We start from the raw sequence: 25,491 nt of genomic DNA on the forward strand, positions 1-25,491 counted from the left end.
CATACTGTAAGGAGCACAACACCGCTCACAATGATGGGTGTTGTGCTCCTGTTTGTGTGTTTTTTGTGTGTTTCTCCCTTTTTGTTTTTCAGATATCGGTATCCTGGGGATTACGTCGGATTCCGTGGACTACGTCGATGACCAGCATTTTTTTAATGTTTTTTTTTAATAAAATGGTCAATGAGGGGTGTGGGGGTGTTTTTATTTGAATAAAAATTTTTTTTAACTTGTGTCTTGTCTTTATTTCTTTACTTTATAGACTTAGTAATGGAAGCCGTCTAATAGACGGAATCCATTACTAAGTTGGGGCCTAGTGTTAGCCGGTATAAAATGGCTAACACTAACCCCCTATTATTACCCCAGTACCCAATGCCAACAGGGGTACTGGGAAGAGCCGGGTGCCAGTGGTCCCCGAGCGTCAAAATTGGCGCTCCTGGACCGGGCGGCAGCAGGCTGGTAAGATTTAGGCTGGGGAGGGCCTAAACCAATGGCTCTTCCCACCCTGGTGTTACCAGGCTGCTGTCGTTTGGTTTTTAACCCGGCTGGTTATAAACATAGGGGGGACCCTATGCGTTTTTTTTAAATAAATAATTAAAAAAAAAAACGCATAGGGTCCCCCCTATTTTTATAACCAGCCGGGTTAAAAACCAAACGACAGCAGCCTGGTAACACCAGGGTGGGAAGAGCCATTGGTTTAGGCCCTCCCCAGCCTAAATCTTACCAGCCTGCTGCCGCCCGGTCCAGGAGCGCCAATTTTGACGCTCCGGGACCACTGGCACCCGGCTCTTCCCAGTACCCCTGGTGGCATTGGGTACTGGGGTAATAATAGGGGGTTAGTGTTAGCCATTTTATACTGGCTAACACTAGGCCCCAACTTAGTAATGGATTCCGTCTATTAGACGGCTTCCACTACTAAGTCTATAAAGTAAAGAAATAAAGACAAGACACAAGTTAAAAATTGTTTTATTCAAATAAAAACACCCCCACACCCCTCATTGACCATTTTATTAAAAAAAAAAAAAACCCTGGTCATCAACGTAGTCCACGGAATCCGACGTAATCCCCAGGATACCGATATCTGAAAAACAAAAAGGGAGAAACACACAAAAAACACACAAACAGGAGCACAACACCTATCATTGTAAGCGGTGTTGTGCTCCTTACAGTATGCAGCATCTTTACAGATCGCTGCTTACAGTCTGGCCCCCAAGGGGTTAAGGGAGGATGTATTGCATCCCCCTTAACCCCTTGGGGGCCAGACTGATGTCAGACTGCACCCATCCCAGCAAGGAAGGGGTTAACTGAACCCCCCTTCCTTGCTGGGAGGGGTGCAGTGCTGGGGAGGGGGTGGGGAGAGCTCTATACTCACCCCGATGTGTCCTCTTCGCTGGTCCGCAGCACAATGAAGTCACTGTACTGCGGACCCGCTAATTATATGTGCGCTCAGCCGATCAGCCAATCAGCTGAGCGCACATATAATTCTAAATTTTTCTTCTAATAATGCTATTGTGATAACATAATTAGAAGAAACATTTGATGGTTTCATTAAAGTAAAGTGATGATTAGTACAGAAAGCTCTTTTGCCGGCAATATGAATTAACGGCTTATGGAGCTTCCTGTACTAATTAATATTTAATTAATAAAACACATTTTCGATTAAATAAATTCAGTTTCGTTGTTCAATAATTTAATTCTAACGAATCCATCATTGTGCAATTAAATATACTGTCAAAAAATAAATATATATATAAATATACATTTATTTATATATATATTTATTTTAACAGTATATTTAATTGCAAAATGATGGATTTGTTAGAATTAAATTATTGACCAACGAAAGGGACTTTATTACAAAGAAAATGTGTTTTATTAATTTAATATATTAACTATTAGAGGCATCGGCATTCGGCATCATTGCTGGCTATTTTTGAAGTACTCCGTACGGCTGTCAATCCACGGCCGCGTTTCCAGCCGCAAACAATGGTCTTGTTCATTTTTTACGGGTCCGTTTACGATCGGGCCGTAGATTCATACATAGTGTGCACTGTGCAGCCGTATATCCTATACTTTTCAGCGTACGCATGAACCACCAAAAATACCGCCGCACAATTACAGCCGCGAATACAGCCGCACAGTTACATAGTCTGAACCTGGCCTTAGGTTGGGTTCACACTGTGTATATTTGAGGCTGTATTTGGTCCTCATGTCAGGTCCTCATAGCAACCAAAACCAGGAGTGGATTGAAAACACAGAAAGGATCTGTGAAATTGAGTGGATGGCCGCCATATAAGGGTAAATAACTTCCATTATTTCAATAAAACAGCCGTTGTTTTAAAATAACAGCACATATTTGCCATTAAATGACGGCCATCCACTCAATTACAACATTATGTGAACAGAGCCTTTCTGTGTTTTCAATCCACTCCTTGTTTTGGTTGCTATACAGCCTCATGCTACATGTTAGCACCCACTCTGTTAACTTTTCTGGGGTTTTGCAGGCTATGGATTTGATCTCCTAAATTGCATAAAACTTCTTAAGTTTATATCTTGGTCAGAGGCGTAACCAGAAATGGTTTGGCCCCATAGCAAACTTTTATTTGGGTCCCTGGGTGTTGGAAATGATGACAGCTCAGGGGGCCCAGTGTATTGCAGGAACGGACCACGGGCCTCCCCCACCCCACCCCCCGATGCAAAAAGCCCCATCGGCTGCTAAATTGGTATTTATGTTCCTGATCTTGGTGCTGGAGCTATCAGCATAGAGATATAGAGCGAGAGCTTCTAACTGACTGCTTAGGCTAGCTATGAGAAACTCAGCCACCAATATACATTAGGGATTTATACCTACATAGTTGAATTCGCAGGATATACAGACCCAGATTTACAAATGTGACGTAACACAGAGTAAAAGACTAAAATGACAGCTATACAAAAAGCAGGTTTTAATACCTCAAGAAACATGTGGGGGCGTTTCTCAGCTTTATTCCTCACCAGGGAAGGTCTATTAGCATAATGACATCACTGGACTGAAGGATTAGGTTATTATGCATTAGGTTGTATTTGCTTATTTGGGTCGGTTTATCCTGCTGATCTAGATATGTGTTCTTTAATACTTTAATAGTATGTTGACAGATGAGTTTCCCATAATATTCTTGTTGTCATTTAGGTACTTTTTGCACTATTGCTATGCTAATAGACACATTCCCAAGCGCTCACCTGTGTATCTGGACATATTATTATGTAATATCTTATTTGTAAAATGTGTTACAGACATTACCTAAAATACTACTTTTTTGTAAGAGTATTCTGAAGAAGGCCAAAATGGTAATTTGGTCTGGAATTTTGGTTTTGGAATAAATGTGTGAACTTATTATCATAAGGCTGGGTTCACACACAGTATATTTCAGTCATTATTTTGGTCCTCATATTACAACCAATATTTACTGTTATTTTAAAACAACGGCTGTTGTATTGAAATACTGGCAGTTATTTACTGTTATATGGCGGCCATCCACTCAATTTCAACAGTGTGTGAACAGATCCTTTCTGTGTTTTCAATCCAAAATACTGACCACATAGTGACTGAAATATACTGTGTGTGAACCCAGCCTAAAAAGTGTGTGCTGAAATTTATTAATGTATACATTAAGCAGTCTAGTCTGAAGTCTAACTTCCTATAGGGGTTTGGTCTGGTGCCTGAATTAATTTGGTGTCTGCTCTGAGGTTGGATTCCTTTTGGGGTCTAGCATATGAGTAATTTTGTGATCTGATAAATTTTGGTTTTAAGATCTAAATTAATCAAGGGGTCTCAATAAATTTAGGGGTCTGGTCTGGGGTCTTTAAAAAAATTTTTTTGCTGTCTAAAAGTTTGCTATGGGGGCCAGCATTTTCTACTTATGCCCCTGTTTTCACCTGTATTTGTGACCTTTAGGCAGTCTTAGCCTGGGTTCACAGCTCCGTTCGGGGGTCTCTAGGAGACGACATTAGAACCCTAACTGATACAAACGTATAATGAGAGATCCCATTTAATCCCATAACGTCGGCGGGCGTACATGTATGCCTATGCCGCCTGGGACTTAGCGCATGAGGGGGTACATGTACGCCCTGCCGGGGGGGCCGCGCTATGGAGCGAGCTCAGGAGCTGAACTCGCTTCATAGTGGGTGAGGACTGGCTGCTATTAAAAGCCGGGCCCTCCCCTTCAATGGTCGGTTGCCGCTACAGGTTAGAAATCTAATATATGTACTTTATGTAATAGTCCCCTGGGGGGGGGGGGGAATTAAAAAGTGTAATAAAATAAATAAATATATGTTTTTAAAAATGCCCCATAGCCCCTCCCCCAATAAAAGCCTAAATCACAGAAAAAAACAGAAAATAATGAAATAAATAAACATATTATATACCGTAACATGCGTAATTGTCCGATCTATTAAAATGAAACAATATTATTCCTGCACGGTGATCTTTGCCAATAAAAAGATTTTAAAAAAACGTCAGTATTGCTGATTTTTTTCATTACATTTTATATATAAAAAAATTAATAAACAGTGATCAATACGTCCGATCTACACAAATATGGTCCTAATAAAAACTAGAGATTGTGGCGCAAAAAATGACACCCCATACAGCCCTGTAGGTGAAAAAGTAAATGCGCTATAGGAGTTATAATAGGGCCAATTTAAATATACCTACTGTAATTGCAAAAAAAAGTTTTACTGTTAACAACAATAGTAAAACAGTAGAAAAGCTATATACATGCATATCGCTGTGTTCAGACTGACCTATAGAATAAAATAGAGTTTTACCGTAAAGTACATTATGTAATCGCGGATCCCCCCCCCCCAAACTTTGCGTAATTGCATTATTTGTCCCAAATTCATTCCATAAATGATATTTTGGGGGTTCGGTCATTCATTTTATGGTGGATTTAAGTGCGCCATTACAGAGTACACCTGTTCCCGAAAAAACAAGCCTTTACATGGCCCTGTAGATGGAAAAATAAAAGAGTTATAACTCTTAGAAGGCGAGGAGGAAAAAACGAAAATGCAAAACTGAAAATTAGCGCAGTCCTTAAGGGGTTAATTGACTGGGTTCCATCTGGGTTCTGTTTATGTTTATATATATATATATATATATATATATATATTTATATATATATATATATATATATATATATCTATATCTGCCTTGTCTGTTGTTAACTCTATTGTTTTGTCTATGATGTGACAGATGAAATGTAAAGTAATATCATCTTATTCATTATGTGAATGCCATTTACCTTGTCATTTAGTGAGGAACTAATTGTGAAAGCAGCGCACAGTGTACCAGCCCTTCAAGCCTACATACCCAGCACCAGCATCTTCATCACCGGGGTAAGTGTCTAATGATGAAACAATGGACAATACTGCTCTCTATAACATGGAATAATTTTTCGACCTCAAACAGCAATCCCATTAGGATATCTAATGCTTTCCATAGTGTCTGCTATTATGGGGATTATAGTGGTTACTGCTGCTTTGGCAAAAATATAAAACTCTTCTTGTCTGGACAGTGGCCATTTGGATAGAAACAGTGACAACTATTTTTCCAAGCTACAAATATGCCAAGAGCGGCTATCATTTTTTCCCCCTAACTCCATTCTGTTGGTCATACAAAGTGCATGGGGAGAGAGTAAACATTACAATAAAGTAATTTCAAATCCTTCCCTAATAATGTAGTAAAAATGAAATTATGAAGGATTATAGTGGAAGCTAGTAAGCTGTAATGGCTTTATTATAGCAATGCTTGTGACACCACTGGAGCCAGTACTAGTTATACTGTACATGGAATTGCTCTTTAAGGCAGCATCATTTACAGATATAAATAAGATATTGTTATTTCTCTGCTACGTTTGTCAGAATATAGGTAACTTTATATGTCTCATCAGCATTGTTTACAATCTATAAATATTACCTTATATAAAGCCTTTGATTGTGAATTTTTAAAGTGGACCTGTCAACACACTATGTGTACCAAAGTAAGCCTGTGAGCAGATAGGTCATGTGACCAGGATTCCTGGCATACCTTCAGTTTAGCCATTGGCCCCTCCAGTGCCGCTAAATGCAAATTAGATGCAGCTTCCCAGCTCAGCGCTGTCCAATCTTTCTAAAAACACCTCTATTTTTCTCCTTTTGAAAGTAAGCCACTGGGAAGATTTTGTTAGAGACAATGATTTGCATAGCGAAGATGAGTGACTGTCAATCACAAAGGCATAGACTGTTGTTACAAGGAAAGAAAGAGGAATGCCCTGGAAAGAAGGGGCTGTAATGAGCTGGGCCCTTGCAGTTGTGGGAACCCGTAGTGGACACTTTCAGCTAATTTGCAAAAAATATAAAAATGGCTACATTGCAGATGGGTCAATGACTATGAAATAATTCTTACATTTTTGCAGTATTCATTCTGGCCACTAGGCTTAAAATTAAGCTGATACTTCCTGATCTTTCTGTGATAATAAGTAGGGGGCTGCTGAAATCATTACAGTAAAAGCTGACATCCGTAGATAATAAGGACAATAGATAGTGTTCATAGAATAGATGTACAAAGAATAGAGTGTTGAGATGTCCGTTATGTTTGTGTCCATAAAGCATCGCACGTCAGTTTCAAGAACTCATTCACTTGCTGACTTCTCTCCTAGACAAGTGGTATTGTCATGTCACAGTGGTCTTCAAGTTATGGCTAATGTTTACATGGGAAAAATACATACGATAAAATCAAAAAAGTCAAAAGAAAACATGATGGATAAACCATTCCACCAAATGGGAGAACCTCTTTTTACTTTTATTCGTTGGATTCTTAAAGGCCTGTTGAAGTTTTGCAATCATTTTTTATATTGTTTATTACATTATATATATATATATATATATATATATATATATATATATATTTAGCTTCTCCCTCCGGCCTCTAGGGAAGCATGTGTGGAGCTCCATCTCCCTCCAGCCTGACTGTTAGAAAGTGTGCAGTGAAAATGCGTTACGTCGCTTCATACCTCTTGGCTGTGCTTGGGGGTAATGTTAGCCCCAGCATCGGTGACCTGAAGAAGATCCTGGGGAGTGTGGGGATTGAATTGGACAAGAAGCGTGCAGAGACGATCATCAGTGAACTGAAGGGCAAAAAAACTGATGATGTGATTGCCCAGGGCTGGCAAGTATGCCTGCTGGAGGCGCTGTTGTTGTGTCTGCCTCTGCTGGATTAGCTGTCCCTGCTGCTTCCATTGCACCAGCTAAAGAGAAGAAGGAAGAAAAGATGGAAGAGTTTGAGGAATTCGGCCTCTTTTACTAGAACTTGCGGCAGATAAAATAAAAGATCTTTATTTTAAAAAAATATATATAAACACACACACACACACACACACACACATATATATATATATATATATATATATATATATATATATATATATACACTACCGTTCAAAAGTTTGGGGTCACATTGAAATGTCCTTATTTTTGAAGGAAAAGCACTGTACTTTTCAATGAAGATAAATTTAAACTAGTCCTAACTTTAAAGAAATACACTCTATACATTGCTAATGTGGTAAATGACTATTCTAGCTGCAAATGTCTGGGTTTTGGTGCAATATCTACATAGGTGTTGTGGGGGGGTTCAGCTCAAAGATAGTCCTTGGGCACGGGTTCCAGTCAAACAAAAGACACTTTATTGTGTGAACGCAGTCTTACAAATAAAAAAATAGCTTTTCTTCAGCATAATGAAAAAACACTTCAAGGAAAAGATACACAGTCCTTTCTCTCAGGTAAGCCAAAAAATAAACAAAAGGCCACGGTCTCACCGTTTAGATGCAGCAAATCCAACAGGCTTCCTTAGCCTTCCAGCTTTGATAGCGCTCACACTATGGTTAAGTAACACACCACACTTTGCTTCAGTAACACACCACACCCACCTCTGCTCTGAACCAGCTGCCTTTTACAGGGCTGGTAAGACCTGGGCTGGAGTATGGGAGCGACCTTCCCACCCAAGCTCTTTGGTCGCTCCATAAAAAACCCGGACCCGAACTACCAAAAAAACCCACAGCAACATAATGTCACAGGTGCAAACTATTGGGTTTTTTATATCACCGAGGCCAGCCACCTTGGTGACACATACCTGTCATCGACAATAGCACCTACTGCCTTTCTACAGTGTATAGAGGCCCATTTCCAGCAACTATCACTCCAGTGTTCTAATGGTACAATGTGTTTGCTCATTGGCTCAGAAGGCTAATTGATGATTAGAAATCCCTTGTGCAATCGTGTTCACACATCTGAAAACAGTCTAGCTCGTTACAGAAGCTACAAAACTGACCTTCCTTTGAGCAGATTGTGTTTCTGGAGCATCACATTTGTGGGGTCAATTAAACGCTCAAAATGGCCAGAAAAAGAGAACTTTCATCTGAAACTCGACAGTCTATTCTTGTTCTTAGAAATGAAGGCTATTCCATGCGTAAAAATTGCTAAGAAATTGAAGATTTCCTACAACGGTGTGTACTACTCCCTTCAGAGGACAGCACAAACAGGCTCTAACCAGAGTAGAAAAAGAAGTGGGAGGCCGCGTTGCACAACTAAGTAAGAAGATAAGCACATTAGAGTCTCTAGTTTGAGAAACAGACGCTTCACAGGTCCCCAACTGTCAACATCTACAGTGAAGAGGCGGCTGCGGGATTTTGGGCTTCAGGGCAGAGTGGCAAAGAAAAAGCCATATCTGAGACTGGCCAATAAAAGAAAAAGATTAAGATGGGCAAAAGAACACAGACATTGGACAGAGGAAGACTGGAAAAAAGTGTTGTGGACGGATGAATCCAAGTTTGAGGTGTTTGGATCACAAAGAAGAACGTTTGTGAGATGCAGAACAAATGAAAAGATGCTGGAAGAATGCCTGACGCCATCTGTTAAGCATGGTGGAGGTAATGTGATGGTCTGGGGTTGCTTTGGTGCTGGTAAGGTGGGAGATTTGTACAGGGTAAAAGGGATTCTGAATAAGGAAGGCTATCACTCAATTTTGCAACGCCATGCCATACCCAGTGGACAGCGCTTGATTGGAGCCAATTTCATCCTACAACAGGACAATGACCCTAAACACACCTCCAAATTGTGCAAGAACTAATTACAGCAGAAGCAGCAGCTGGTATTCTATCGGTAATGGAGTGGCCAGCGCAGTCACCAGATCTGAACCCCATTGAGCTGTTATTGGAGCAGCTTGGCCGTATGGTACGCCCTATGTGCCCATCCAACCAATCAAACTTGTGGGAGCTGCTTCTAGAAGCGTGGGGTGCAATTTCTCCATTTTGCTGCAAAATGTGGATTCTTTGACGAAAGCAAAGTTTGATGTAAAAACAATGTTATTTCAAATACAAATCATTATTTCTAACCTTGTCAATGTCTTGACTCTATTTTCTATTAATTCCACAACGTATGGTGGTGAATAAGTGTGACTTTTCATGGAAAACACAAAATTGTTTGGGTGACCCCAAACTTTTGAACGGTAGTCTATGTGTGGACATTGCACCTAAGTTAAACAGCAAGGCTGTCTTGTTTGCTACTTGGCTTTTCAGATCAGTGGTAGGTGATAGTGTTTTTAAAGGACAGAGTTTGGTTAAACCTTGACCAGATTATTCCTGCCCTTCTAACACTTTTTCTGTAAGGACGTGTTAAATGTTTCTGAATGCTGAGTAGCAAAACCCAAGCAGTTCTTAAGTGTCTACTTGATCTTAAATAATCCCTATAATCATGAGCAAGGTTAACCAAATCAATAGTTTTTGGCTTTATTCGAGCTGTAGGAACACTATGATAGTTCAGCAGCAATATAAAAGGGCTATGTATATAGAGGCTTTTCACCCAGCGAACGGCCAGTGCACACATCAGATTAATGGAGACAGTTCATTTACTTCCAAATGAACATTAACATATAATATCTGCTTTTAAAATTAAAGTGCTAAGAAATTCTTTAAAACGTGAGATGGACAAAGTTAGAGGGACTGTCCACATCACTTTTTCCCCTTATGTTCAGGGAATATGTCAGCAAATTATACCGCAGCATCCTGGCAACACTTCCTCTGACCATGTTCAGACCTCGTAAGAGACCGGACGTTCCAGCCGGGTGATCTTTCGCACCGCTGAGTTCTGATGTGGGCCATCCGTGCGCGCCTGCATCAGAACTCCCCACTGCACACTATGGGGTGAGTGGCCGGAGCCGCTCGCTCCATAGTGTGCACTGACAGGGTTTTCTGTGGCCGCTATTCATGTCAGTTTCTCTCAGCGCTGCTAGGGATCCCAGCCGGGGTGTGTACATCCCTGCTGCGAGTTTGTCCCTAGCCCACCCCGTTAACCCCCTCGGCCGCCGGAGCATATACTCTACCTGATCCCGGCTCCAGCTTGCTTCTGCGGTCCCCGGTGTCTTCAGCAAGCCGGAGCTGGGATAAGGTAAAGTATATGCTCGCTCCAGCCGCCCGCCCGCAGCCCCGGCCGCCTGATCAGTTCTGGGGTGAGAACTACGGACGTAGTTTTAAGTTGTGTGAACATAGCCTTAAAGAGACATTTGCAGCACACAGGTCCACTCAGCCACCGGGTGCTGCAAATGATGACGGCTCAGGGGCCCCCTAATGTGGTGGGCCCCGTAGCAGACGCTATATCGGCTATGTTGGTAGTTACACCCCTGACTGAGAAGTGTTCTTTTTCTGATTGTAATTTTTTTATTCACTTTATTTGGTACATTAATATGAGGCCTGCCATCTTGGCTGTACATTAGAGTGACATGCTTTATGACAGGCCTCATAGACATAGACTCTACTTTTTGTATGGAACATATTTGTAGGCATGCTCTGTAACCTTTTTATATACAATAGTTCCAATGGACCTTACAACAATAAATGAACACTGGTCTTCGCTTTGCAGAGTTAATTTACCATAGTGTAACCGGTCCAATTCAAGTAATTAATTAGCTTTATATCAGATAACAATTACACCACAACAAAGCTAAAGTTTAAATATCACAATTTTATTACAATAAAAATTTACATAAAAAATCTTTTTTAGTGCCAACGGAATCCAGTAATAAATGACAGCCAAGACACTTCGGTCTTACAAAATATTGGAATATATCACTATATTGTGTAAACATCAGAAAAAAATAATCAATGAATGTAACCATGCAGTGTATCCACATAGCCTCGCAGGATTACTAAATGCACTATCCAACTAATCCCACAATTACATGAAATGAATATACAAGATGCTTACCCATCGTGTGTCTGGCGCCAATAACCCCGACGCACGTTTCGCGTACAGGTCGCTTTATCAAGGGACGCCCCTTGATAAAGCGACCTGTACGCGAAACGTGCGTCGGGGTTATTGGCGCCAGACACACGATGGGTAAGCATCTTGTATATTCATTTCATGTAATTGTGGGATTAGTTGGATAGTGCATTTAGTAATCCTGCGAGGCTATGTGGATACACTGCATGGTTACATTCATTGATTATTTTTTTCTGATGTTTACACAATATAGTGATATATTCCAATATTTTGTAAGACCGAAGTGTCTTGGCTGTCATTTATTACTGGATTCCGTTGGCACTAAAAAAGATTTTTTATGTAAATTTTTATTGTAATAAAATTGTGATATTTAAACTTTAGCTTTGTTGTGGTGTAATTATGCTCTGTAACCTCTGTGCAAAGGTTACTCAACAGAGGGTGAGGGTCAGGGTGAGCGGCTATTTACTTTGCTATCTACTGGTGTCACCCTTCACTGTCATGCTTTAAAGATCACTTTCTAGCAGCCTGATCCTTATGTCAGAGAGTACAGGAAATCTCATCTTAGTTTTAAGCCTAGTGGACAGAATGAAAACTGGAAGATATCAGGATTAATTTATAATAGAAATAATAGAAAGGGTACCAAAAATTCTCCAAAAATGTTTGCAAACATACAAACTTGATTTAAACAATAGGTCATTGTCTGATGACAATTCCATTTAAAGGACAACTCCGGTGAAAAACTTTTTCCCAGTAATTGAAGCACATTACAAAGTTATATAACTCTGTATTATGCTTCAATCACCTATCTGCCTCCCTTCCCTGTCTTTTCCCCCCTCCACCCCCCACCAGGAAGTGTAAGAAATTTACACGTCCCCAGTTTCTTCTCTTAGCTCCTTTGTGACGATGAGTCATCAGCAGGAGGGCTGCTCTAGCTCCTGTTACACCAGCTTCCCCCTCCCCTGCCTTGTCAGGTGACTGTTTGTTAAGCTCCCATTGGCTGAGCAACTGCAAGCCATCTGAGACATGTCACTTGCCTCTCTTCCCTAGTGACATGACTCCTTCATTCACTGAGTCCACTTGGCAGCAGGAGAGAGGGTATGAGGGGAGGGGGGAGCTGCCTATGTGCCGGGAGTCTGTCAGGAGGCAAGATAAGCAAGTGACATGTCTCAGATGGCTTGCAGTTGCTCAGCCAATGGGAGCTGAGCAAGCAGAGTCACCTGACAAGGCAGGGGAGGGGGAGGCTGGTGTGACAGGAGCTAGAGCAGCCCTCCTGCTGATGACTCATCCTCACAAAGGAGCTGAGAGAAGAAACTGGGGACGACAGTAATCAGGTCTGTGTAAATTTCTTACACTTCCTGGTGGGGGGTGGAGGGGGGAAAAGACAGGGAAGGGAGGCAGATAGGTGATTGAAGCACATTACACAGTTATATAACTTTGTAATGTGCTTCAATTACTGGGAAAAAGCTTTTCACTGGAGTTGTCCTTTAAGGATATGCTTTACATCAAGTACATGGATATAGGAAGGTCAGTGTACTGGGGAGGAGGGGAGGAATGAGCTCTGTGAATGGTCGGATCCCATCTTATCTATATACTGGTGTCACTTTTCCAAAAGACCCATTATATATAGGTGTCGTCTTTCATAGTAATCTGCATTGATAAGGAGAAGGCTGCAACAGAATAGGTAGTCTCAGTTTATTAGGCTTAGTACCAGGATTATATTAAAAGAAAATAAATTGGAAAATTGGAAAAAAGAAAAGTTCTTGTTTTAACATAAAAAACATAAAAACTTTATTTAAACAATTTTGAGATAGAGTATCAAATGAAAACACTTAACATGCAGGGCCTTATTTACCACTAGGCACCCATGGTCCAGTGCCTAGGGCAGCACCTTGCAGGGGCAGCACCAGGGAGCAGGGGGAAAGAAACAATTTTTTGTTTTGTTTTTATTTTTTTAATATCCCATTTTCCATTCTGACTTCCAAGTAAATCTGGTATGGCAGTGTTATCCAGTTACAGTATGGAGGTATTGTTCAGGTCTGGTGTGGCGGTGTTAAATGTGACAATGAATTTGTTTATGTTTTAAGCAGTTAAAAACCCATGAAAAAGGCAATTCAGACAATGTTTCTACATGTAGAGAAATGCATGTGGCCGAGACCACGCTCCCCCATGTTCCCTAACATGGGGCATCTTCAGGTTTAGTGCCTAGGGCAGCAGCAGCTGTTAATACGGCCCTGTTAACATGTGTATATATTATTCTTCTGTAAAATTATTCTTCTAGGGGTATCAGTTTATTCAGAAGTTGAAGAGAAAAAAAAACTGCAGGATGATTGAGAAGTTTATGGCAGAGCAGACGTGTTCAAAGAACTATGAAATGTTTTGTTTCACTATGAGAAACTGGTTACTGCTGTGGGTTGTGTGGCTTTTTATCACAACACATTATGACATTAGTGGTAACACTGGGGCCATTTTCAGAACCAATACCATCTGATTTCTTAAGAATTGTAACTTGATATGGTGGAATAAAAAATCTTACCTGGCTGTAGACACGTACACAGCTATGTCACCCCACAAGCTGAAAATAAACAGCATCTGTCTTGGAATTTTCACAAATTTATAAGAATTGTATTCATAGGGAGATTGTGCAGCAAGATAGAAGCTCTAATATATTTATAATGTTTAGTGGTTTTTGTTTCCACCCAAGATGTTCCAGGGATAATCTTTAAATTAACAATGGTGCATGTACATGAGGTTTATGTCTGCAGTTTATTCACATGAATTCTCATGCACATTTGGAGCCATTTTGAATATTTACTGTTTGTAGTAGATACCTGTAATATTGGACTCTTATTATTTTATCAGAAATGTTACTCTTTCCATTGCCATGTTGTAAACTAATATATGGGATTTTTTTTTACTCGACTTGTCTAAAGTTCATATTAACACAACCTGGAACATTGAATTTACTTTTGTACTTTTATACATTGCCCTTTTGTTTTTTACAATTTAAGTTTTTTATGTTTTTTGCATTTTTACTCATTTTGCATTTTTACTCCGAATTTTAAAAAATGTCATGCGCCCCTGGCATACGCCACAAAAAATTGGCATTTTTGCAACTTTTCTGTGGCATACTCCAGTGTTACCCCCCCACTTGCCTGATGGGCATGCCGGGGGGGGGGGGGGGGCGTGACAAGGTGGGAAGAGGCATGGCTTCCTCCCATACTTCATTTACTAAGGTTTATGCCTGGAAACAGGAGTGAACCAGGCAAAAATCTACACCTGCTTTAGAGCTGTACTAGCTGTGTGCGCCTCTATTAAATCTGGCTAGGAAAAATGGGCGGGGCTTTATTTAGGAGTGGCATACCCATACACCAGTCTCGATAAATGTCTCCCTTTGTTTCCAGATATACTTTGTTCTGTATACAATGCCCAAGTATTAGTCTTACACGTAAATAATGTGTCAAGCCTAAAATACCTTGCTCCTTATTTTAATAATTAGCGGGGTTTCAAAATTTTGACTAGAGCTAAAGATTAGGCCAACATCAGACTGCATAGTTGTAGATGATAATGGAGATGCTAAAAGTGACACTGTCACCCCCTTTTTGCATTATGACTTCGCTACACAGGTGTAAAGGGTACATTTTGCAGTTTTCATACCTTATTTTATATCATACGTCATGGTGCTGGTTCCAGTAAAAAGTGATCTTTTATCAGCTGTGGATTGTGCTACCTGGGCCTGGCTTCATGGCTGCAGTGCCATTGTAGGCCCCGCCCCTCAGTAACATCATCGCCGCATAGGCCCTGCCCCCTCGATGCTTATTGGAACGGGCCAGCCTAAAGGTCTAGGCTCCACCTCTTGTAGGTTGGTTCACACCAATGGGCGCTGAGGGGATGGGACCCATGCTCCGATGACATCACAGAGGGGCTGGGTCTGCGATGGTGATGTGGGCTGGGCTAAGTGGTGTTGCCCTGAAGCCCCGCCCAGGTAGCACAATCCACAACTGATAAAAGATGACTTTTTACTGGAACAAGCACCATGACATATGATATAGATAAGGTATGAAAACTGCAAAATGTACCCTTTACACCTGTGTAGAGAAGTCATAATGCAAAAAGGGGGTGACAGTGTCACTTTAAGGAGGATCAGCAGCTACAATCTGTTGTGGCTCCTTATTATAAGTACTATTATAGTGGAAATGATTACATAAGGGTGTGTTTCCACAAATGCATTCAGATTGTGTTTCGATTGCTCTGGAAACCAGACCCCCAATTTTTTCCACTTTCTCACAATTGTTTACTATTATTTTCAGCATAAAAGGTACCACAATGGGCAAGGCTTGTGCACAAAGTTATGAAAACGTATTTCTTGGATGGTGGAATTTTTGTTATTTTTAACTTTAATGTAATAACAAACTTATTTTTTAGGTCACGTACACTACAAATGAAGCAGAAGGGAAGTTATACATCAAGATGGAAGAAAAAGAGTTGAATTTTTCATCAAAGATACTTTTTACTGAGAACACATGTTTAAACGTTTTATTTCTTAAGCATTCGCTAGTACAGGTAGGTAATAATAATCTGGAATATTATGGAATAATCTGGATTAAAGGGATTTCACTGCATGCACTGTTGTAATGTTGAATGGTTTTGTGTCATAGAGATTTTTTAGTAGTTTTCTAGTAGTTATACTGTTATTGGCTCACCAGAAAAAAATATATTTGTATGCTTTTGGAGGATGGGGTGCGCCTTTATTAAGTATCCAAATGAGTGACTGAAAGACAACTGAGTTATATATTGAACATGGAACAAAGCAATATAAATGATGTTCTGTTACAGATGGAAGGGCAATAGAGGTAATCTGGGGTAGCCTGCTGTGAGTAATGACGTGTGTCCATGTAATGCGTCATACATCCAGGTGTTAGCCCAGCACTTGGCAATGTTCAGAATCCCAGCGGAAAATGATTGGAGAGCTCATGGATGCTCATTTATTTGGGGGAATAGTTGACCTTAGGGGCTCCCAAGTAATTTTATTATTAAAATGTTGTGACTTTTTCAGCTGAAGAACCTTCCAGCACTTATAGAAATGAGGACACTTACTGAAAAGAAACATAGAACACTTAATCTTGAACATAAAACAACCTGGGGTAGAAAGGAGCTGAAAGTGGCCACATCTTACACTGGACAGTTCCCAAAGTTATCTGGAGGACATGACATAACAGGTAAGACTCCTATTACAATACAGAATATATACAATGTGTCATTGCAATGCATGGATGATGAGACTCTACTGTGGGGAGGGGGTATATTGGGGGGGGGGGGGGGGGCTCTATAAAGGTTGGCATATCACACTGTGCAAAATGACTAGAAATGAGCACAATTCAAGCATGGTTGGCTCTGTCCAATAGGTGGTAGCTGAAGAAGTTGGATGCAGCACTAGGGAGTCTTAGAAAACATGGATACAGTGTATGGCCTATGGCTGTATCCTTGTTTTCCAGGCAGCCTTAGGGCTGTATCCAAACTCTGCAGCTACCGCTAATCAGATGTCTTATGCTCGTGGTTAGGATGGACCTGAGCTTTTCCGAGTTGTGTTCATCTCTAGAAATGACCAATCACAAAAAACAAAGGGCAAAACCAATCACAGCTCAGCTTTCATTTTATCACAGCTACTTGACAAATGAAAGCTGTGATTGGTTACAAGAGGCAAAATCTAGGCCAGATGCAAAGATCTGTGATGTTGTGTGCCAGATTTTTGCTGTACAGGCCTTCATAAATGCCCCCTATAGTATTTAGTTTACACTTCAATTACAGAGCTGAACAAATTTTATAAATTAAGTCCTGATACCACATATCCTATCTTTGCAGGTGAATTTTCGCAGTCTCTTGTTTCGGCTGCTCTGCGCCATGCAAATGTTAGTATTAATATAGAGCACTCAGGCCACAACCATCAAGATCATATCGCCTTTGGCTGGAACATTAAAAACCAGGTATCTATCTATCTATCTATCTATCGCATATTCCATTACAGTCATAAAGTGATTTCAGTTATATAGATAACTAGAAAATGTACTCGGCGCTGCCTGGGTATAAATTGTCAGTGTGTTAATTAGATTTGTTCCAAGGGTTCCCTGGAGGCCAATGTATGCCATTGTTTTTTTTTTTATGACGAAACCGCCAGGAGCCCTATATACCCGACAGCTTTTAACATCCTAAATACCTAATAGCCAAACTGAGATGTCATGTCATGTGACTTTATACAGAGCCTTGTTATATATAACATTGGCAGTTTTATTGCCAGGTACATAGACAAAGATTTTTACCTGATCTAACTCTGGAGCAGGCAACATACAATTGTCCATGTGAAAAACCATGCAGAATCACGATTTATGCCGCCACCTGCAGTGATTGGCCTTGGTCATTGTTTCTTTTCATTGAAAATAATAGCCTAACAGGAAACTGTAATCGTTTAAAAGGTATTGTGCCATCAGCGAAATTCGAAGAATAAAAACTTCTTCTCCAGCAGCATATCCAGTAAGAATGGTTGCTTCTAGCACATGGAGATGACATGTTATAATGCAGATTTTGGTTCCATTACACAGTTTTGGTGCATCTAGGTTCCGCATTAAAATAACTGGAGCGCCAACCTTTAGATTTATTTAATTCCAGTTGGTTATAAAGAGTTTAAAAACTCAACTGACTACTGCACTATTTGTCTTGTATAATTTGTGTCAATGGATTAATAGGAATAAACCCTGATAACTTGTTAACAATTTGTAAGTTAATGGCATTTACCACATCATTTCTTAGAGCCCAAATAGCTCTTTAACATACCCAGTCATGATAAAGCGTTCCTACTTTATGAAACTGAGTGTTTTAGCAGCTCAAACAACAGTATTCTGTATTTTATTGATTTTATGACATGCCTGAGTTTTCTGAGGTGTTCCAGCAGCCCTAGCAACAGCATGACACATTTGATTATCTTGCTGCATGGCCGAGTTTCCTGAGGTGTTTCAGAAGCTTGAGCAGTAGCTTGGTACATTTGATCAGCTTGCAGCCGTGCCTGAGGTTGCTGAGGAGTCTCTGCAGCTCATGATGCAGTTTTCCTCATGGCCATTGATTTTCTGCCAAATAAGGGATTTTTTGGGGAGTCATTTAGCCAAATTGAAGGTAATGTTAGACGCTGAAGATGTAGTGGTGAAATGATGATCTGTACATTCATGTCTCACCTGTGCATTGCTGGGGAGACACACAGCTCTAATGATATCACCTGTGTGTGCAGTGTGGAGATTATTCCATTTCTATTGGTGCTCCTCCCCAACTCCCTCCTCTCCTGTACATCTGGCAAGTACGGGACCTTCGCTCTAACCTTCCCCGACACCCATTATATTTACGTGCCAAATTTAGGGCCAAGCTGTTCAGGCGTTTGGAAGTCTATACAAGACGGACAGACGAGCACTCATTTTGGTTATATAGTTGGCATTAAAACAGTCAACAAACAAAGGTATGCAAAAGAAAGAGCCTGCGGAGCCTCATTTAAGAGTCTCGAAACAAAGGAACTAACTAGATGTCCCTCCAGGATATCTAAGAAGGACCCAGCCGGGGGTGACTCCTGAAGGTAAACCACCAAAACCACCATATTAAGTGGCCCTATAAGTCAATGTAATGACAAGGGAAAAAACTTTGGCTGGGTCCTTCCCGGAGGGATATCTGGCTAGTTCCTGTGTTTCGAGACTCTTAAATGAGGCTCCACGGGCTCTTTATTTTGCATATTTACAGGTCCTTCTCAAAAAATTAGCATATAGTGCTAAAGTTCATTATTTTCCATAATAAAATGATAAAAATTAAACTTTCATATATTTTAGAAATATTGAACACCAACTGAAATATTTCAGGTCTTTTATTGTTTTAATCCTGATGATTTTGACATACAGCTCATGAAAACCCAAAAATCCTATCTCAAAAAATTAGCATATCATGAAAAGGTTCCCTAAACGAGCTATTAACCTAATCATCTGAATCAACTAATTAACTCTAAACACCTGCAAAAGATACCTAAGGCTTTTAAAAACTACCAGCCTGGTTCATTACTCCAAACAGCCATCATGGGTAAGACTGCCGACCTGACTGCTGTCCAGAAGGCCATCATTGACACCCTCAAGCAAGAGGGTAAGACCCAGAAAGAAATTTCTGAACAAATAGGCTGTTCCCAGAGTGCTGTATCAAGGCACCTCAATGGGAAGTCTGTGGGAAGGAAAAAATGTGTCAGAAAACGCTGCACAACGAGAATAGGTGACCGGACCCTGAGGAAGATTGTGGAGAAGGACCCGATTCCAGACCTTGATGGACCAGCAGAAGCAGTGGACTGAGTCTGGAGTAGAAACATCCAGAGCCTCTGTGCACAGGCGTGTGCAGGAAATGGGCTACAGGTGCCGCATTCCCCAGGTCAAGCCACTTTTGAACTAGAAACAGCGGCAGAAGCGCCTGACTTGGGCTACAGAGAAGCAGCACTGGACTGTTGCTCAGTGGTCCCAAGTACTTTTTTCTGAAGAAAACAAATTTTGCATGTCATTCGGAAATCAAGGTGCCAGAGTCTGGAGGAAGACTGGGGAGAAGGAAATGCCAAAATGCCTGAAGTCCAGTGTCAAGTACCCACAGTCAGTGATGGTCTGGGGTGCCATGTCAGCTGCAGGTGTTGGTCCACTGTGTTTTATCAAGGGCAGGGTCAATGCAGCTAGCTATCAGGAGATTTTGGAGCACTTCATGCTTCCATCGGCTGAAAAACTTTATGGAGATGAAGATTTCATTTTTCAGCATGACCTGGCATCTGCTCACAGTGCCAAAACCACTGGTAAATGGTTTACTGACCATGGTGTTAGTGTGCTCAATTGGCCTGCCAACTCTCCTGACCTGAACCCCATAGAGAATCTGTGGGATATTGTGAAAAAAAAGTTGAGAGACGCAAGACCCAACACTCTGGATGAGCTTAAGGCCGCTAACATAGCACATCCTGGGCCTCCATAACACCTGAGCAGTGCCACAGGCTGATTGCCTCCATGCCACGCCGCATTGAAGCAGTCATTTCTGCAAAAGGATTCCCGACCAAGTATTGAGTGCATAACTGAACATATTTGAAGGTTGACTTTTTTTTTTTTTATTAAAAACACTTTTCTTTTATTGGTCGGATGAAATATGCTAATTTTTTGAGATAGGATTTTTGGGTTTTCATGAGCTGTATGCCAAAATCATCAGTGTTAAAACAATAAAAGACCTGAAATATTTCAGTTGGTGTGCAATGATTCTAAACTATATGTAAGTTTAATTTTTATCATTACATTATGGAAAATAATGAACTTTAGCACTATATGCTAATTTTTTTAGAAGGACCTGTATGTTTCCCAGATAGTAATGCACCTAGGATTTCACTGCATTGAGCGCTTTAGCCGGCGGTCAGCAGTGTTATCATTTAGCTGGTCTCCTTGAGATCAGTGAACTGTTTCTCTTTTATGGCTCTACTAGGCATTGCCCCCACCTAGCCAGAATCCTGCTCCACACTGATTAGGGGCAACACCCCGAAACAGCTATCTGTTGATGGATACCTGGCCTTGGTTTTTCCTTTGTCATTACATTGACTTATAGGGCCACTTAATATGGTGGTTTTGGTGGTTTCCCTACAGAAGCCACCCCTTGGCTGGGTCCTTCCTGGAGGAATATCTGGCTAGTTCCTGTGTTTCAAGACTCCTAAATGAGGCTCCACAGGCTCTTCTTTTGCATATTCATGTTTCCCAGGGAGCAATTCTCAGAGGATTTCACTGCATTGAGCTCTTTAGCCGGCAGTGTTATCTTTGGCCGGTCTCCTTGAGATCAGTGTACCGTTTTCTCAAGGAGACCAGACAAAAGTAACAAACAAAAGTAACAATAACAAAAGAAGTCCGCTTAATGTGATACTTGTATGTTCAATTGTATAGTAAAACAAAAAGTGGATCCCTACTTCAGGTAAGTATATAGTAACACTAACCTGTTGCTGTTACTGCCATCGGGATCTGTGCCAGATGCAGGCTTGTAGTATCGCTGATCTTTGTATAAACGTCCAAGTGTTTGGAAAGGATGGGAATATATGGCGTTATCAACAGATCAAAAGTCTGTGAGGAGCCAGCCCCGGCCAATGGAACAATTACTTTTGTTACATTGACACATAACCAGTGTAAATGTGAAATGTGTCAGAGAACAAACTAGCAGGAAGGACTTTGCAGTTGCACTGAGCAGTTAGGGCCCGTTTACACTACTGAATCAGCACAGAGTGTCCGCTTGGAACACCCTGTCGACAGACTCTGCGCCTCGTTGGAGTTCCAAGCGGAATCTCTGCGCTGATTACATAGTGTAAACGAGCCCTTATAAAGTACTCTTTGCATTCATACTTATGTATTCTGGTGTTGAATAAAATAAATAAATAACAATAAATGGTACAAAAGAAATTGAAAATTGTATCACGCAAGAGATTCAGAATAACTGTTATATGACACTGCATGGAGAACTATATTAGTGCTGCAGTACTTTGAAATGATGGCATGTGTAGACACGCATACATTGAAGACAGGAGCTCAGCTTGTTCGTATTGTAAAACATCCAATTAAATGGCTATGGCAAAGGGTTTAGGTCCCTTTCTGCAAGGCTGTGATGGAAAGTAGTTTGGAATTCAAATATTGAACTTTCTTGGGGAAAAATACAGAGAATACATGCCAATTGGCTTGTACGGATTATAACATATGGCTAGTGTATTTTTTGGACCATTGTGTAAGAGAGAGTACAATTCTCAGGAATTATAACACTCAGAACACAGTTGGTGGGACATTTATTGAATTATTCTGACCTCATGTTCTTGGCTTAGAAATAAGAGTATAAACATGCTACAGAAACACTTATGTGAACGTGTGTACTAGCATTAAATGTTTAGGCTTCTCTTTCTGCATACAGTCATGGCCAAAAGTGTTGTCACCCCTGAATTTTTTTCAGAAAAGTATTCTACAAGAGGGGCTATGGGGTCAGTGCTACAAGAGGGGCTATGGGGTCAGTGCTACAAGAGGGGCTGAGGGGTCAGTGGTATAGGAGGGGCTGAGGGGTCAGTGGTACAGGAGGGACTGAGGGGTCAGTCATACAGGAGGGACTGAGGGGTCAGTCATACAGGAGGGACTGAGGGGTCAGTGCTGCAAGAGGGGCTGAGGGGTCAGTGCTGCAAGAGGGGCTGAGGGGTCAGTGCTGCAAGATTGGCTGAGCGTGTCAGTGCTGCAAGATTGGCTGAAATATAGCAGTCTGTGCAGCGGCGAATTGTCATCCATGCGCATCCGCATCCGAATTCAGAAGAAATGAAGATCATCCGGCCAGTACAGCAGTACCAGCTGGGATCATCTTCAGTAACAACGGCCGTTCTGTGATCTGGTCGGGTCCCAGAACGGCCGTTGTTATACTAAATGTGAACATGGCCTAATAATTTATTTGTTAGGTGCGATATAATGCTAAACCTCATAGTGGTAAAGTTTCTATAAAGTGTCTATAGTGTTAAATCATAGGATATCATTTACTCTAACCATTAGCTTCAGTTAGTGGAAACAAATTGAACATTTCTAAGAATCATTTAGTTTCCGTGAGATTGCTTGAAAAGTTTACCTTATCCCATCTGCATAAATGCATAAAAGCAAAGAACAATATTTCTCTGATTCTGCGCGATGACCCTTACAGTAGAAGCATAAAAAAGAAACAATTGTTTGGATGATGACTCATCCACCAACATCTGCTTCACTCAAGATGTTGGCTATGATGTCCTATAGGAATTACTTGAACGAAAGTTTAAGTCAGCTCCAATAAACCTTTGTTCACACTTAGGTATAAAATGCAGATTTTTTTTTTTTATTCTAATAATGTATTCTATTAAAGTCTATAGCAAAGTGGCCATCAGAGTAGATACATCTTACTATTATCCGAATATTCAAATTATAAGTCTACATATCTACGAATTGGTGATGACGGTACTTAATGGTCGGGGTGTATCAGGAAACCGTATATAGGTGTTATCAGGGCACCCTGTAAGTAGATTTGATCGTAACACCTCATTTTTGGGGAGTTGGCAACAGGTCCTCTTTGACAAGCACACACAGTGAATTCAACCCCAAGAAGTTTAATGACCGTCATGTTTTCTCCTAAAGGTCAACCTCTCCTCTTCTTTGAAGATTGGGAAGGAACTGCTGTACTACAGAGCAAGCTTCTCACATCCTTTCAATTTTGCTCTAAAAGAAATAGAACTGGGGTCTTTGTCAGAATGGAAAAGCACCCAATATAATCAAAAGGTAAATACTGTATATGTGCATATAAAAATCATTAAAACAAATTGTAAAAATAGGCAGACATCTGTCAACTAGTATCTGAAGTGCGGAGTGGTGCAGCATAAGGCCGATTCTCCTGCATATCAGAAGAACAGATGAACAGAATAATGTAAGGAATACACTGTTCTGTTAAGAATTTCAGTTTCTTATAGTTATTGCTATAATAAAGATAACAACTAGAAATTGGTTTTGAATGATTTCATCCTATAACCACTCACGGTATTCTTTTGTGTTGTAGACACATCTTGTTTGGAACAAAGGCCTTCCAGTCAATGTCACAATCATTTTAGAGGACAAGGTTACTAATGTATCCAGTATATGGAATGCCTGTGTGGACATTTTACCAGGTCAGGTATGAACTATGTGATTACAAAATGTTTGAGAAAACTACTTTTTACATGTTTGCCATAGCACTACTTACCTAGATACTGTAGGTAATAGAAGCAATAAAACATGTGTTCTACTAAGGATTGAACTGAATATTATATAGAGTTATATAGTCTGATGTTAGAATGCGCTCATTATACAAACATCGTTCACATAGCTATTCGTGGGCTGATGACTCTTATATATGACTACATCAACCTTTGCTACTTTAACTGTTAATGAACTCATTTTAAAAAAAGATGTCGGGGAATGAGCCACAAGATAGATTTTACCCCCAACTTCACAAAACTGGTAAAAAGGTTTACAAATGCATGCTAAATCAATAAAATGGATGAAATATTTCTTTACCTCCTGCCAAGCAGTGATGTTACCTACCATATACAATTTCTCTGTGTATTACGCACCCCAGCTACAGCTGCTTGTAAAGGGTTAATCTGCTAGAGGGGGAGGCAGCTGTATATAAAGGGTTTATTTGCTAGTGGAGGACACTGCTGCTTGTAAATGGTTATTCTGAATAGTTGTAAATGGTTTTACTGTATGTATACTAAGGCAGTGACACATTATATAGAAAATGGAAGGGAAGCTGTAATAAGATCCCCCTGCAAGAGGGGCTGAGGGGTCAGTGCTACAAGAGGGACTGAGGGGTCATTGCTACAAGAGGGGCTGAGGGGTCAGTGCTACAAGAGGGGCTGAGGGGTCAGTGCTACAAGAGGGGCTGAGGGGTCAGTGCTACAAGAGGGGCTGAGGGGTCAGTGCTACAAGAGGGGCTGAGGGGTCAGTGCTACAAGAGGGACTGAGGGGTCAGTGCTACAAGAGGGGCTGAGGGGTCAGTGCTACAAGAGGGGCTATGGGGTCAGTGCTACAAGAGGGGCTGAGGGGTCAGTGGTATAGGAGGGGCTGAGGGGTCAGTGGTACAGGAGGGGCTGAGGGGTCAGTGATACAGGAGGGACTGAGGGGTCAATGATACAGGAGGGACTGAGGGGTCAGTGCTGCAAGAGGGGCTGAGGGGTCAGTGCTGCAAGATTGCTGAGTGTGTCAGTGCTGCAAGATTGGCTGAGCGTGTCAGCGCTACAAGAGGAGATGAGTGGTCATACTTCCAAAAGAAGCTGAGGGGTCAGTGCTGCACGAGGGGCTGAGATGCCAGTGCTGCATGAGGGGCTAAGGGGTCAGTGCTGCATGAGGGGCTGAGATGCCATTGTTGCAAGAGGGGCTGGGGGGTCAGTGCTGCATGAAGGGCTGAGGGGTCAGTGATACAGGAGGGGCTGAGGGATCAGTGCTGCATGAGGGGCTGAGGGGTCAGTGCTGCATGAGAGTTGAGGGGTCAGTGATACAGGAGGGGCTGAGGGATCAGTGCTGCATGAGGGGCTGAGGGGTCAGTGCTGCATGAGGGTTGAGGGGTCAGTGCTGCATGAGGGTTGAGGGGTCAGTGCTGCATGAGGGGCTGAGATGCCAT

At 41.2% G+C, this 25,491-nt stretch overlaps 1 protein-coding gene across 2 annotated transcripts in view; it reads left to right on the forward strand.

Annotated features, from left to right (window-relative positions):
* Window positions 1-25,491, forward strand: part of LOC138801178 (uncharacterized) — a 206,013-nt gene that overhangs the window by 145,211 nt on the left and 35,311 nt on the right. The window contains exons 53-58 of one of the 2 annotated variants that reach the window (XM_069983727.1): window positions 5,289-5,370; window positions 15,706-15,843; window positions 16,337-16,499; window positions 17,143-17,264; window positions 23,475-23,615; window positions 23,890-24,003. In XM_069983727.1, the coding sequence (XP_069839828.1) occupies window positions 5,289-5,370; window positions 15,706-15,843; window positions 16,337-16,499; window positions 17,143-17,264; window positions 23,475-23,615; window positions 23,890-24,003 (760 nt within the window). The remainder of the gene's footprint in view (window positions 1-5,288; window positions 5,371-15,705; window positions 15,844-16,336; window positions 16,500-17,142; window positions 17,265-23,474; window positions 23,616-23,889; window positions 24,004-25,491) is intronic. The other variant, XM_069983728.1, reaches the window with a different exon arrangement.

Source organism: Dendropsophus ebraccatus, chromosome 9 (genome assembly GCF_027789765.1).
Source record: "Dendropsophus ebraccatus isolate aDenEbr1 chromosome 9, aDenEbr1.pat, whole genome shotgun sequence".
Taxonomy (NCBI): domain Eukaryota; kingdom Metazoa; phylum Chordata; class Amphibia; order Anura; family Hylidae; genus Dendropsophus; species Dendropsophus ebraccatus.